Below are 16438 nucleotides of genomic sequence, written 5' to 3'. Positions count from 1 at the left end.
CGTGTTGGAGAAGAACCTTCCTCTGTTCTTGAGTTCTTGTCTCATCGTTCCATTTGATCATAAAGGGATAATTTAACAAGCACGGTGAAAGATATATAAGATGATCTGGCATACGGCAATCTGACTCTTCGGTAACGTGAATAAGACAAATGAGGGGGAAAGTCCTGCGAAAGGAGGCTGGCCGTGGCCTTGGTTAGATGAGATTCCTCCAACATGTGGAACCTGTTTCTCTTCTTGTCCACCGGCCCCCATGGAGCTGCTTCGAGCGGAGAGCTGCTTTTGAAGTTGGTGGGAACACTGATCTTTATATAGCACCACAGGCACGATCTAAAGTCAGAAATACACACGTTTTCACAGAAGAGGATTTTCATGACCTAGTGTGAGAGTTCCAAATAATTTCTACCAAAATAATTGGAATGGCCCCAACTAAAATCTCAAGTCCCATGCTTTGTTCTTCCCGTGGTGACTTTTGAATCCAATCAAACCACGGCAGTTTTGAGCCTTCCGTGGTTAAGCCTCTGGGGGCAGAGAAGATGAAGAGAGCTAAGAAATGGTCCATCACTTACGAGGCGAGAAGCTAGTCTATGGAAGGATACAGAAGATAGAAATAAGGTTAAGACAAGGCAACGTGGTGGTCATCTAATGAATTTTGCAAGAGATGAGAGCTGCTCAGTGTTCAGGTGTAGCAATCCTTTGAACTCTGAGAGGCGGAGTAAGATCTGAGGACTGAGGGGAGATGGCATTTAGATTTGTTGAGACGTGAGACAAGGGACACCAGCCATAGTGAGGAGAGTAACAGCCCACACTTCTCCATCTTTAATTATTATGGGTCCTGGCATTGCGCCTTTAGTGCACATGGCCTGTACTGGCTACAGCTGGCTACCCTGTTGTTCTCAAGATTCGAACCCAGACCAGCAGATTCCCAAGCACGAGCTCTTCACCGCTGCGCTGCTACTGTGCAGGGCGCATCCTCAGGCTTGTCTATAGGAACAGCGTAGCCTGAGCAGAGAGTTCAATGAAAACCCAGAAAGGAAAACAGGCTGAGTCATAGGGCTCTGAAAGCAGAGTGGATGGAGCTCAGAAAGTAAGTAGTAGGCAAGGTGGGGTCACTGAAATATGCCACAAGGGTGTGTCAGGGTCAGGCCGGCATCTTATCTGATGTGTAGGATTGATAAGAGGACTGAGAGAACAGGTGAGGACAGGCATTAGCAGATGCCCAAATTTCCATATAATACCAGATAACATGGAAATCCTTTTTATTGATTGATTTATTTTTTTACTTATTTCTTTTGGTGAGGAAGATTGTTGCTTAGCCGCCATCTGTACCAGTCTTCCTCTATTCTGTATGTGGGATGGTGCCACAGCATGGCTTGACAAGTGGTGTGTAGGTTCGTGCCTGGGATCCAAACCTGTGAACCCTGGGTCCCCGAAGTGGAGCGCTCGAACGTAACCGCTCCACCACTGGGCAGGCCTCCTGGAAATCCTTTTTAACCTGTGGCATGTTTACTGGAGGTTGGCTGGCTATCTTGCTTTCGTCCAGATGTGATTTCTTTCACATTTCAACCATGTGGGAAAACACAGATTTTTATAGAAAGTGATTCTGTCCCCACCCTCTGATTATTCCATTGTCTCCCTGAGCCGACTCAGGCTTCTGAACATGGCCTTGGGGGGGCTGAGCAAATACCAAATGTCTGCTGCAGGAAGACCAGTAATTAATATAGCTCGTCCTTCAAAAGGTCCACAAAGGCCCTCTTGCCTAGGAAAGGACCCCCTGGGGCCAGGGCCGCAGAGGCCACCACCAGAGGCATTTCCGGAGGCCCTGGCTTTGGGATGAACTTAGACTGTTTTAGGCAGAACTTTTATTCATTTGGCTTATCATGGTCTCTGAGGCAGCCTGGAATACTTGCTCTGTTTTTTCTTGCCCCATTTTTGTCTGCCTGGCAATGTAAATACAGCGTCTGTATTCTAAGTTATTAAACAATATTTTTTCATGCTTTTCTTTTGACATCAGTGATAGCCTAAAATCGATGGTTAGGTTTTATGGTTATGGCATACTTTGGTATGGAACCATTGTAGGATTCTGGGGACCTTGGTTTCTACTACTGTCCCGTCAGTAAGACGATCTGACCCATCTTGGTCCCTGGGAGGATTAACCAGCAGTGGAATTTGGTCCTGCCACATTGATCAATGGATAGACGAAAACTATGAACAGGAGGTGGTCCTGCCAGAGGGTTTTTAATTTAAAATGATAGACAATATGTAGACAAAGTCAAAAGTGAAAATATTTTCCCATCCTGACTTGCTTGCTCGCTTTCTGAAACCAGAAATACTGGTAATTCAGAACCAATCCTTTCACTATAAGGAAAATGGAATCCTGTTTCCTTGTAAAACTTTCTTTAAATGATGGATAAAGGGAACTGCCTACTAAATATTTTCTAAGCTGTGCAGCATACATATATGTTTTGGGGGGGGACTTGAAGATTATGTAGTTTTGGGAGTCATCTTTTAGAGGGTACACAATCAGGCATGAAAACAAATAGCTATTAAAATGAAAAAAAGAAAAAGAATTCACAAAAAATTAGCTTTGGACATTTAGTCCCTTTCTTCTGAATTCTTTTTAGATGATTTCTCATTTATCAAAACTGCTTATAGAAGTGCAGCCCTTTTCCTTCTAGAAAGTTCTGTCATGCCATGCCACGCAGCATTCACAAGGGCTGCACAAGTGCCATTAATTTTGTGCAAAGTCTGGTTCTGCTGAAAAGATTTTAAAAAAATTAAAAGACCCCTCCCAAACCAAATTGTCATTTGTTCTGTAGTCTTTGCCTTATTTGGGTTTCCATGAGTTAATGCCTGAACAAGAATGATTTTAGAAACATTTTGGTCCAGGTCCAATTTCAGATTTAAAACTTTTGCAAATTAGAACTCTTAGATTTTTTTTTTAAATTCAATCTTAGTATTGGTTAGGCAGACCATTCCCAACAGATGGAAAAATTCAATATTATAAAACAAAAACGTCTTTATTTTGATAATAACATATTTGTTAAATAAAGTGCCTCCTAAAACTCATTGCCTTATGCAGGTAATCGAGGGATGTCTCAGATCTTAATACATTTGAATTTATCATTTACAAGGCAGTGATTTCTGTTTTCTTTTGGAGATTTGCCTTTCTGTAGGGTAGCCCAGCAAACATCGTAAAGCGTATGAATATGCCATGTTTTCTGCATCCTCTACAGGTCACACTTGTTTGTGTGAGGAAACAAACAATGGCGGTCCTCTTGTTGGTTTTTAAATTTTTGTTCGCCTATGCTTTATCCTCTCTGCATACTCACACATAACACCAGCAGCAATGGAGCATCAGTTGGTTCTCTGCGCTTGGCCTTGGCACTTTGAGGCCAACTGCATTAAAAGTATTAGCCAGCTAAGCAGATAAACAGGCTTCGTCATGTGGTCAGAATGAGGAGGAAGCTACTTAGGGTTACATGCTCGTGGACCACTGCTGTTATATCTGCTCGTATCCTCTGATCGGGGAGGCAGTCCCAGAAAACAACCCCTCATCCCCATAAGAAGAGTAAAACCCAAAAAAGCCCCAAAATCTTATTGCTTAAAGCAGAAGTCTTTTAGAGAGTGTTTCTTACACCTCACAGGATTCCACTTTTTCTACATCTGGATATTTCCCCCCAGATACAGTAACAAAACTGCATCACTTATCTAGAAGCTTAATTTGCAACACTGGAGAATTTCATTTTTCTAATGGTGCTTACTGTCACTGTCTTTGCTTTTATTAAATTTGCTGTTTGAATCCGCCACTCCTGGTGTACCCTTTGGGATGTAGATGGGCCCGGAGGTTACCGCCACGCGATCACAGCCCCATTCCTCGCGGGCCTTGGGAACTTAGAGAAAATCCATTCTGGACTTACCAGTAGTTCTTCGTTGCTTTTTGATCATTTAATAACTTCATCTGGATGGCGAGTTCCTTGAGCTGTTCCAGGTCTCTCTTAAAAGATGACCCCTGCAAAATACTTGTTTTTCTGTGAGAGGCTGCCTTCTCCATTGGGAAGAAACATTTTCATGATTCAGTCCCCTTTCTGTTTCAATTTGTGATGTAACAGGTATCTTGTTAGTATTCTCGTGAAGACATGCCCGACACCCCAATTACTACCCTCTGTTCCTGGTTAATTTTTCTCCACATTAGCTGTCAACATATGGCGTTCAATATGCCCCTCTCTTACCCCCACCTCTGCTAAAATAGAAGAACCATGAAGGCAGAGATTTCTTGGGACGACGGACGGGGTCTAACTGGTTCAGTGCTGGATTCCCCGAGCCTAGAACAGCGTCTGACACAGAAGAAGTGCTCAACAAATAGTCGAATAAATGAAGACCCAGTTTTAAGTTTGACTTAGCAATACTACATTTTTACTCATACGGGAGAGGATGGTCTGTTGGCTTTTCACGTTACATCAGTTCATTTCCTGCACAGTTAAATACCGCAGCTTTACAGATTCATCCACAGCTCCCTTTCCTTGGTTGCACCAGCCCCAACAAAGCTAGGTACTTCTCAGTCCACTGTGCTGGATTCTCACGGGTGCTCACTCTTGGTTATCTGAGTGTTGCCTGCAAATGTGAAATCAGATCCTGGCCGGCTCGTGATTAAGTGAGGACTCCTAGCAATGCTATTAAACATGAGTGCTCAACAAAGAGAGGGGTCCCCAACCCCCGCAACGGTTTGGCATTTCGAATGCAATATTATTGCATGACGTTTTCTCAAGCTGTATCCTGTTTTGCAATGTTTTGAAAACTAGGGAGAACACTCACAAAATAGGCCTTGAACTTAGGCGAAAGGACTATAGTATCCAGTTTCTGGGAATTGCTTTTAATTCCCTCCTCTGCTCCGCAGCAGTATTTTTAGCGTGCCTCTCTGAAATTACTTATCATTGACAAATGGCCAGTCCACACACTCCGCTGCTTTCATCTTTAAAGAAACACAGATTTATTTTTTAGTAATTAACAGCCAAGCTGTATAGAGAAGACCTTTTTCCTCTGAACTGTATTCAAGTCTGACTGTGCAACGAACCTTTCTTTTTCCTTTGAACTTGAAAAATGGGGGGAGGGGGAGCAAGACTTCTATTCCTCTTCCCTCCCTTTTATAATCAGTTCATTCCAGGGAACTAAAACACGTGTAAGGTTGCTTTAATTGCTATTTTTCTGTGTGACCTTGGATACATTCCTTTATCTCACCGAGCGTGTTTTCATCGGTAAAATGAGCCTTCTCTTCCATCTCTGAAATTCTATGACTGAGTGATATCAGTATTGCTAGTAATAGAGGCATTAAAAACCCAATGATGGATTGGCCGTTGAGGGACCTCCAAGTGACCTTGGGCAGGCGGGCATCTACTTGGCAATTTCCTTATGCCTTTTTATAAAAACATTTTTATGCTTTTTCTTTTAGTCTGATCTGAAAAGCCATCTTCTAGATTTGAAGTTTTAGTTTAATGAACAAAAAGTTCAAGAGGGGAAAATTTATTCAAGAATGTCTCGATATAGAGTCATTTAAGTATGAAAGAAAGAGAAATTGCCTCATAAATGTGCCACAAGGTACCCTCTCTCTCCCTAGATGGAGAAGATTGAATTCTGTCATAGGGATTGGTTGTGGTACAAGATGGCGGATAGATGTTGAATAATGCCTTATCTACTTGCACTGAAGACCGTCAGTCAATCTTAAATTACTGCAAAGACTTATCTATAAATGGCTGTAGTTCTGAGGGTGCTGCAGTCCGTTTGTGACTAGGGTTGCTGTTCTGGCCCACTGGAGGAGGAGCATAGTTCACATGGCCTATAGGCTTGTCCGAGTAACATGCCAAGATCCATCCCCTTTCCCTTGCAGGACTGGGCTGGTCCACCACTAACGGTTCTCTAATCGTGACTAAGCTGCTAACAGAAACATTAAATTATTTCAGCCATTTTATTTATTTATGAAAATCCTTTAGGTGTTTTCTCAAAGACATCCAGTTTCACCCAATATAGCAACCCCCAAATGGTTCTGACAATGGGGTGTTCTAGAGCACATGTCCCTATGTGAGATAAAGGATGCTCTGATAACTTCCGGAAGATACATTCTCTGGGCTTCAATTCTGCAACTTTTTAGCCTCTCAGTTGAGTCTGTTCCTGAGTGCCATACTTCAAATTTTCACACACTGCTTTTGTAGTGATGTGTCTGGACAGTTGGATATCAAGTAGTCCGCCAGACCCCTCAGTGTTAATGGCACACGCATTAGTTATTTTGGGGAGAAGCGGCATATGCTAGAGTTAATCAATTGAACGGACTGTTGCTTTAATGTGTCTTAACAGGACATGCAATGTTTCAACTGCCACCAAGCACCAGGCCATTGTCCTGCTCTATCAGTCTGCTCGGTCTGCCATAATAAAATATCACAGACAGGGTGGTTTAAACAACAGAAATTTACCAGTTCTGGAGGCTGGCAAGTCCAAGATCAAGGTGTCATCAGGTTTAGTTTCTCCGACGCCTCTCCTTGGCTCGCAGATGATTTCCTTCTTGCCGTGTCCCCACGCACACATCCCTGGTGTCTCTTTGGGTCCCCATCTCCTTTTATAAGGGCATCAGTCAGATGGGATTCGGGCCACCCTAAAGGTCTCATTTTAGCTTCATCACCTCTTTAAAAGCTTTCACTGCAAATACAGTTACATTCTGATGTGCGGGGCTTGGGGCTTCAATATGTGGATTTGGGGAGCACACAGTTCCGCCCACCACACCTGCCACCTTCATGATTGACCGGATGGAAAGTCAGGTTTGAGACCAAGAAGCCCCAGTGGAAGGGAACTTCGAGGCTGGCTAAACCAGGGTCCCGCCCCCATGCAGGAGGCTCTTCTGCTTAAGCTCTGGGAGGTCTGGGGAGTTTCTCCATAAAAGGAAGCCTGTTATGCCACTGGAGCAAAAGTATGCCTCCGTACCACTGCTCGCCTCTGTTCCGAGCGCTGCCTTCTGGAATCACCTAGGACAGACTCACCTCCTTTTTCCACACTGTAGCCCTCTAGGTATTTGAAAACATTTATCATGTCTTTCCTTTCATCTTCTTCTCTAGGCAAAACATCTCCAGGGAAAACAAGCTGTCTCACATTAAAAGAAAAATGCCAGGGCTTCTATATATATTTCAGATATGAATGTGTTTGATGGAAGCTTGCCAAGTACAACTGGGTTTCCATTTTGATAGTCCCGCGTTTAAAAAATAGTTTATTTCTCAAACTCTTTGAAACATAACTTAGTTTGCTTTAAACCAAGTATTATGTACTAAAGAACTGATTAGAGGAGATAAGTAAATTGATACAGAAGGATATAAAGGAGTCCCTTAATGAAAGATGTTGCTGAATGCTCTAAAGCGAGATAGAAAGAAAAACGTAATATACGTTGATTTGTATTTCTTACCCTGGATCATGTCACCCTCTTGGTACTTCACTCAGTACGATCATAAACATACAGCCTTACATGATACAGTAGCTAGAGATAAGACTAAGAGAATTCCCAATTTCCAAATAATCGTTAGTTGTTAATAAAGTGGAAGATCTATTCTCCAGCGGAATGGCCTCGGCAGAGCCAGGTTTGGGGCTCAGCGTCCTCTGCAGAGTCTCTCTGGTTAACCTCAAGGTCTGTGGCCTCAACCTTGTAAGCTCAGTGATGACCTTTTTACAAAAGTACGACGTTTTCCTCAGGCTTGTCAATCTTGGCCCTGAACGGTCCTCCAGTTGGGTTAATTTCCATTCAGCGTTCACGCACATTCGGATTCCATCAGTGTCATCATGATAGACGCATTTCTGTTGGAATCTGATTCTTAATCGCTTGTATAGCTCAGAGTCCTTTTTGTCCTCAGCCTTCTGAAGATCTGATGATGGTGCATCTCCATGCGGATCCATTTCTTCAACAGGCTGGGTTCTCATGACCTCGTTCAGCCTAGAATCTCACGCACTTCATTTCTGGGAAATTTCTTCCGTTTTCCTCTTTTTCTTTGTTCTTTTTGGAATTACTATTATTCAGATTTTAGAACTTCTAGAATGGTCCTAATTAAAACTCTTCTTTTTTCCTCTGTTTTCTATCTCTTAGTATTTGGCTCTAGATTCTGGGAAAACATTTTCAAGGCTAGCTTTCATATTACTATATTTTTAATTTCTAAGAACTGATCTTATTGGTCTAAAGACTCCGTTTTGAAGTATCCTGTTTGTTCTTGGCTGCAATATCTTTGATCTCTCTGAGGATTTCTTTAAAAGTTTATTTCTCTGCATAGCCTCTGTCTTTTCCAAATTGCTTTTTTTTGTTTTGTTTTTTGTCTTTCATAGTTGGGGTTTTCGTTCCATGTCTGATTTGGGGCTAATTTGTCATACTCAAAAGTTGACTGGAAGCCGTGTGTACTGGGGCAGTGGTAGACATTCTGGAGGCTGATCTGATTGTTTTCAACAACTCTTCTCTGGCTACTCCAATTCCCCCAAGAAGACTCTTTCTTCTTGGAATGCATATGCCTGACTGCTGACATTCTGGAGCCTAGTGTGGGGGGGAGCGTGGGAGTAGGATGCATAAACTCAAGGGGCGTTTCATGGTGGTGTCCTTGGGTGTGCCTGCCCCCCCCCCCCCCCCCCCTGCGCCTGGAGACTCAGTTTAACCCTGTTTAGAATATAAACCTCCCATCACATCCCAGGACAGGTGACTGAAGAGCGCATGGCTATACAATGTGGGAGGGATGACCTAGGGGGTCCTTTTTTTAAAAAAGTAAAATTTTTAAAATTATGGCAAAATACACATAACATAAAACTTACCATCTTAACCATTTTTAAGCGCACAGATCAGTGCCATTAAGTACAGTCACATTGTGCAATCGTCACCCCCATCCATCTCCAGAACGCTTTCATCTTGCAAAACTGAAACTCATTAAATAGCAATTCCCTTCCCCTCCCCCAGCCACTGCAGCCACCCGTCTACTTTCTGTCTCTGAATTTGACAACTCTAGGTGCCTCCTCTAAGTAGAATCTTACATGTGTCAGGATTTTTTTACTTTCTAAATATTATACATCTCAAGCAGTAAACATTTTCATACATAAATCTATACCTCTCATTCGGTAGAATTGCCAAATCAAAGAATATAAAAATACATGAACTTAATAAGAGGAGAAATAATACTTTTTACATCACTTTTATTATTTGGATTGGGTTTTTTAATTTCCCTTTGCTTTGTAAATTGTCCTGTTAAGTGATTTTTAAATCCTCCTGAGGTTTTCCATTAGCTGTTATTTTCGAACAGTCCCTTTGAGGAACTAGCCTTTGGATTATTTGCGTTGGATTTTGAATGGCACTGACCGTGGTTATATAAACATGTCCAATTCAGCTGGACCGTAACATTCAATCAGCCGGTCCTTGTGTTCATATCAGAGGAGGCGGAGACCTGCGTGAAAACACACGAGTCCAGGAGAACCTGCTCATCTTGTGTATAACTTGCCAGTGTCCTTTAGATTCAGTGTCTGTATTCATCTCCTCTGTCGGTTACCCAGTCTGCCACAGCTCTTGACTCAACCTTAGGTTATCTTTGAAGCATTTTAAAGAAGTAACAGTGGCCAGAGGAAAAGAGACCTCACTGGGTTCTGGTTTATCTCCCTCCAAGTATATAATAATGCCAGGTTGAAAAGAGAATGAAAGGAGAGGTGACGGGAGGGCTGGATTTGGTGGGTGAATCCATTTCTCTAGTTTCTCCAGTTCCCATATTTGGGTCAAACACTCAAGCTTGGAGGAAATGAATGAACCTAGTGTGGGTGCTAATTCTGGTGTATTGGCCCTTGTCCCCTCCCTTTCAGGAAAGAGAGTAAAGGATCTGTCTTTATGGCAGCTATTTGTGTCCTGGTCCCGCCTCCTCAGACCGTGAGGCCTCTTCAGCTCTCTGCCTGTGTCACCAGGCTGTTGACCACCATTTCCATCTTGCAATCCTCTGTGCCTTTGCCTTCCGATGCCACCTCCTCCCTGCTCGCCTCTAATCTCTGTCCGTTGTCAGAGTCCTTTTTCAGCTTCCTCTTCCTCAGGGTCCTAACCCTTTTTCTCTCTCTCTCTTTTTTGAGCTAACGTCAGCTGATAACATAAATTTCAGGTGTGCGTCGTATTTGTTATTTCACACGCATCACCCCATTTAGGTGATCTCATCGATTTGCGTGCGTTCAGCTGCCTTCCCCTGGCCCCACAGGCATCTCTCAGTTAGTGGGTGATGGCACTTTTGACTCCGTCCTCACCTTGATCACCACAGTTTCTATCCCTTTTATTTCGGGAGTACCTTCCTCCTGGTCATTATGGCCCAGCTATCTTTTTCTAAATCAAGTTCGAGTTACGTGCCACTAACTCTGCTCCAAAGCCTCCAGTGGTTCCATGCAGCCTTCAGAACTAATATCAGATTAGCTTTAACAAAAGCTTTAATGAGATGTAATTCACATACCATGCAATTGGCCCATTGAAAGTATGCATTTCACTGGGTTTTAGTATATTCACAGAGTTGTACACCATCACCATGATCAATTTTAGAACATTTTCGTCCCCCATAAAGAACGCCCCCCATACCTGTTAGCAGTCACTCCCTCTCTTGCCCCAGCGCCCCAGGTGGAGGTAACCAGTAATCTATTTTATGTCTTATAGATTTGCCTATTCTGGACATTTCATATAAACAGGATTAAGCAGTATGTCAATATGTGCTCTTTCGTGACTAGCTGCTTCCCTTAGCAAAATTTTTCAATATTTATCCATATTATATATATGTATAAATGCTTCATTTTATTATTGAATAATATCCCAGTGTATAGATACACTTCTGCCTTTTGGCCACTGTGAATAATGCTGCTGTCAATATTCCTGTACAAGTTTTTGTGTGGACGTCGTCTTCATTTCTCTTGGGTCTATGTCGAGGAGTAGAGTTGCTGAGTCATCTTGTAAAGCTATGTTTAAGATTTCGAGGAGCTTCCAGACTGTTTCCCAAAGCAGGTGCACCATTTTCCATTCCCACCAGCAACTTATGAGGGTTCCACTGTCTCCATTCCTTGCTATTGTCTGTCTTTTTGATTATAGTCATCCTAGTGGATGTGAATTGGCAACTCATTGTGGTTTTGATTTGCATTTTCCTAATGGCTTATGATGTTGAGCATCTTTTCATGTGCTCATTGGCCATTGTGTATCTGCTTTAATGAAACGTCTACTCAGATCCTTGGCCCTTTTTTTAATTGGGTTATTTGTTAGATGTCCTTCAAAACCCTTTATAATCTGGTCTCACATGTAATATTTCTAATCTCATTTCTAGTTATCCCTGGTGTGCCTCCCTTCCCCTCCCCTGTAGACTCTGAGCTTGTGGCTGTAAGAAACTCACTTATGATTCCCTAAATGTCATGTTCTTCATGCCTTTGCCCATGCTGGTCCCTCTGCCTTCCTCTGTGCCCAGGTAGGGTTGTCCCCCACCTGCCCCCCATCCTTACTGAAGCAAGCTGCAGTGGGGTGTGCCCACTTCTCCCTCAGGTGGTCTGCAACCCAAGACTGAGCTCCCTGAGGCCAAGGACCATATCCACTTGTCTCTCTGAGCGCTTGGTACAATTAACATGGAGCCAGAACTCAGTAAATGTGAATGAACTATGAAGATTTGGGAAAATACTTTTTTTTTTTACCATGCACTCATTTATGATATGGTAAACATTTCCCCATAATTTATGCTTTGGGTGATGAGGCCTTCATCTAAAAATTCGGATTTAACAAAAACAAGCGAAGTTGGAATAGAAGTGACAACAAAAGAAAGATGCCTGCGTTGTACACTGACCGGAGGTCTGATCTTTCCTCCTGCTTTTCTCCTGATTGATGACTTTTCTTTGTAAATCCAGACACGCAGAGGCTGACGGGGCCGCTGTGCTACACGCCCGTCCTTGATCACTCCTAGAGGTGAGATCAAAGCAGAACTGGCTGCTGAGGGTCAGCAACTTGCCACATGATCTGCTGCTCTGCCTCGTGGCTTTAACTACTTCTTTGAGAATATCAAAGCTGTGTTAGCATCTTTACCGACACCATAAAAGGGAATAAAAAGTTTGTGACAAAACCAAACAGCAATATATATACCTTTTAAAATGTTGTTTGGGGCCTTAAATTCATAACTAGTGAAGTTTCTTCCTGTCCAGCTCAGGGCAACAGCTGTTGCTTGTCCTATTTTTAGAATTTCGACTTATAGGAAGGAAAGGAGTGGTGCCACAGCTAAGCAAGGTCAGAATGAACAGATGCACCCAGAAGATGAGGACGTGTATTTCAGAGGTGGCACCAGCGGATGGCCATGTGCTGTCCCCAGCAGCTGGTGCTGAGACATCATGCAGAACTGAGACCTCAGATCCCCAAGGTAGCCCCAGGTGTGGGGAAACCTCTAGAGAAGGGGCTTGGGCTTCACCTGAGGGCATAGTGTCTGGGCTGATCATCAGGCTTGGGAAGACTGTAGACTGCTCATTTAATGCAGACCACCAGCACAGCAGCCAGAGGGGGCTCTATCCATGATCTGCACAGCCAGGATGCCCCAGGGCCGGGCCTGGGGACGTGCGTTGGGGAGGAGAGGAATGTGGAGCTGCTCTGACCCTTTAGCTGTGTGGACTGACTGCAGAGACACCATTAGCACCAGCAGCATTTCACACACTCCAGAATCTCATTATAATTGAAGCACTTTGTGAACCAAAGTCAAGACTCCTCCAGGAAGATAAAAGGTTAGGAAGCTGCTAACTGGCTCGCTCTGGAAATCAGTCCCAGGCATCAGGATAAGGCACATCAGTCCCTGTTCCCACGTATACTTTGGATCAGGTTGGGTGTTTGCCGGAATATAAGGGGGAAGCCCGGTCTGTGGAGAGGCTGAAGCTGATTTTTATAACACGGTCTGATTGCCGGCAACACCGCCTTAGCTCTGCTCTGTCTGGGCCCGAATGTGGTGCGCCGCGCCCCCCAGTGGCCGGAAGGAGCAACTACGTGCCATGCCCCCAACCCGCCCGCTCGCGGTTCCCAGCTTTTTCCTTTCCTTTTTTCTTATTTTATTGAAGTCATACTGGCTTATGACAAAAGACGGGGGGAGTGAGAAATGGATAAAGGGGCACATATATATGGTGACGGATAAAAACTAGACTGTTGGTGGTGAACACGATGCGATCTCTACAGAAGCTGAAATATAATGATGTACACCTGAAATTTACACGCTTATCAGCTTTTTCTTGATAACTCCCTTCTCCTCCACTGTTCTCTTTCCTGTGCCCACTCTGGGCCACCCCAGGCCCCCACCTCCTCCCTGGCCCTAAGAATTAATGAGTAAGATCCTCACCGTCTGGAGGAAAGAGCAATAATAAAACCGTTCTTTTGTTTGCGTAGGGGAAGGGCTGGCTCTAATGGGGTCAGACAGGCAAAGCGTGAAGTGATAAATAGGAAAAGGAAGAAACAGGAAATTGACATACCAAAGAGTGTGCCAAAATTGTAGGAACACACCAACTTGTTTATCACACTATGTATCAACATAGACAGCAAATCTGAAGTTTCCGTGAAAAGAACTTAAGAATTTAGGGGCTGCCTGAAATTTTCAGAATTTTAAAAACTAGGTTCTGACGGGTTTTCATGCCGTGTGCTTGGATATGAGAGGTGTGATCGTGTCTGTGTATTGGAACATGGCATAGTTTCGTCTAAAAGTTTAGCTAATTTCTGCCATAAAACAAAAATAAGAGATTTAATGCTCAAATATTCGAGCCTTTTACAAGTTGCCTTGATCAAGTGTTAAAGACACAATGTTCCCTCGTGACAGCCCTTCTCAAAGAGTCCTGGAACGGAGAGCTAGCTGCTAGCCCCTCACATCAGTGCAACGTGTGTGTGAAACATGGTGAAAATATAAAATACTATAGGTGCTAAAAAGGAAACTGTGTTTTGCGCCTCATCAGCCTTTAGACCAAAATAAGGATACAAAAAGACAGTATGCAAAAAAGGCAGTAGAATTTAATATCTGTGCGGCTATTTCCTTTAAGTAATATGAAAAGCTGAGATACAGGAGTAGATTGGTGCCAGGAATGAAGTAATGGTTTAGATAAAAATGCTGCTGACTCCGGTCTTATTCATCCCAGCAACTTTTAAACCCTCCCTGGGTCTCTCTGCCGAGCCCTAGTGACCACGAAGAGCTCAGCTACAAGGAGGGCTCCCCTCCTTTAAAATGAAACACATGACTGCGGAGCGCTCTGCCAAGTCCTGGAGCGCGGCGGGGGCGGGGCCGGACCCCCGCCCGGCCCCGGGGGGCTGGGTCCTCCTATAATTAGCCAGGGAAATGCATCCTCAGTCCGCCTTTTGCTGCAGCTCCGAAGGCACCTCCAGTTCTCCGGAATCCTTGAAGGGGGCTTGGCGCGGCGTTCTTTCTGATCACAGCAAGATTGCACGGGTTTGGGGAGACCCCGTGCCGCTTCAGCCACCTGCCGAAGGAGGGCAGGGCTGTTCCGCTCATCTGGAGGCGTGCTAGTAAATATGCTGGGGATCATTGCTATCACAGGTAAGGCAGAAGGCAGTCTGCTGGGTTCTCCCTGGGCGGCGGCAGGTGGAGGAAGTGCTTCCCTCCCTCCGACCTGCGTTTGGATGGGGGCCTCCAGGCCAGGGACTGGACGCGCGGTTGGCATTTGTTCCTCTCACTGTGCTCATCAGAAGAGCCTTCTCTCTGGCTTAGCAAGAACCAGAGAAACCTAACGTTTTCCTTCGACCCGTGAAGGAATCTTCTCCACTGTGCCTGGGGGAACCTCGAATGACTTTTCCAAGAGATCCATGTTAAATTGGGATGAATTTGAAAATAGATTGTGAAAGCCAGCCTAACTATTTGCTGTAGTCCTAAAGAAAGTACATTCCTGTTTTTGAGAAATTGCAATATTTGGCATTGTGACCTGCTTGTTAGGAACTTTCAGTAAAGGGCCACTTGGCGATTTATGAGACTCAACTTTCAACTCAGGTCTAAATGATGGTTTTAAGAAGGCCATAGTTACCGCAAAATTGGTGGCTGGCAGGCAATAGCATTTAGGCAATGAATAAACAAAAATGTGTGTTTCCTCATAAGCTTGCTTTCTACAAGTGTGGCTGTATGAAGTATAATGTTTAATACTTCCTTCTAGCAAATAAGTTACATATATCAAACTTGCAGAATTCCCTTGCCGTTCTGTTAACAAAACAAAACTTTGATTGTTTTGTGCACTTCGTGCCGTGGCCTGACTCTTTAAGAATCTGCCTGTTTCCTCTTCCTCTCTCTGCCTTTCCCCCATCAAGAAAAATTAACCTCCATTTGCTGGTTTAGATTTATAAAACCTGTTCTTCTCTAAATATTTGAGATCATTACGCACCAAATCTACGTTTTCTTAAAAGCACAGTATAGAATTTCTAGGACTGAAAATTTTTCTCACTATAAGTGCTTCGTCAAAGCTTTGTCCTTCTTTGGAATTTTAAATGATGTGAAAGTTTAGCAAAACTAAAAATATCTCACACTTCCTATAGATTAGCTTGTTTATTTTGAGATTTCCTTAAAATTCCTTTCCCAAGTTAATTTCACCAGCCTTTCTACCATTTACTCAGTTTGAAAGTTCATATGATCCCTAGAAATTATTATTAAATAGACTCTACAAAATAAAAAAAACCCAAATTCTCCATTTTTCCAGATTATCTATTTTTCTGTGAATGAAACATACAAACGCCCAATGCAGAGAAAGTTTGCCTGGGAGTGTGGTTTGTGGGGTGTCCTGGGGCTTCTACCACCCCATGGGGCTTCTACCACCCCAGCTCTTTCCTGGGTGCTTTTTGTGTGCAGTTCCATCCGTAGCACACTATTTAATTTATCACTTGCTGAGTTTCCTGTGGGAAAGGAAGGTGGTCCTTTTTTTTTTTTTTTTTTTTTTTTTTGAGGAGGAGGATTAGCCCTGAGCTAGCTGCTCAATCCTCCTCTTTTCACTGAGGAAGACTGGCCCTGTGCTAACATCTGTGCCCATCTTCCTCTACTTTATATGTGGGACACCTAGCACAGCACGGCTTGCCAAGCGGTGCCTTGTCCACACCCGGGATCCAAACCAGGGAACCCGGGGCCCCCGAAGCAGAACATGCGCACTTAACCGCTGCGCCAGGCTGGCCCCTAATGTGGTCCATTTTAACAGTAAGTAAGAGCTAAACTTGGGGTACTTGGGGCTTTAAAAAATTGGTTCAGATAATCCCAGTGGAATGATTAATGAACAGAAACAGTAGGAAAGACTGTCTAATTTTTAAGGCAATTTCATGTAATTGGATCTGTTGCTGTTTGAGGTTTACTTTCATTACAGTGTGGGTATGGAGGATGTAGCAAAATTTTGGTACTTTTTCCTGGTGATAAGAAAACGCACAGCAAATCTTAACTCCAAAAATTTAAGAGCA

General features: G+C 43.6%; 1 protein-coding gene across 2 annotated transcripts in view; it reads left to right on the top strand.

Moving 5' to 3' along the window:
• The window catches only part of AKAP12 (A-kinase anchoring protein 12), an 86641-nt gene that overhangs the window by 52036 nt on the left and 18167 nt on the right, over positions 1–16438 (top strand). Inside the window, exon 1 of one of the 2 annotated variants that reach the window (XM_046669928.1) lies at positions 14275–14552. The exons of the other annotated variant lie outside the window; for it this stretch is intronic. Within the exon in view, the coding sequence (XP_046525884.1) occupies positions 14528–14552 (25 nt within the window). The 5' untranslated portion in view covers positions 14275–14527. Of the gene's footprint in view, positions 1–14274; positions 14553–16438 lie in introns of those variants that run through there. 2 annotated transcript variants of the gene reach the window in all.

The sequence above is a fragment of the Equus quagga genome, chromosome 8, assembly GCF_021613505.1.
Source record: "Equus quagga isolate Etosha38 chromosome 8, UCLA_HA_Equagga_1.0, whole genome shotgun sequence".
NCBI classification, from domain to species: Eukaryota; Metazoa; Chordata; class Mammalia; order Perissodactyla; family Equidae; genus Equus; species Equus quagga.
The sequence above is the reverse complement of the archived record's forward strand: the minus strand, read 5'-3'. Positions and strand labels throughout refer to the sequence as shown.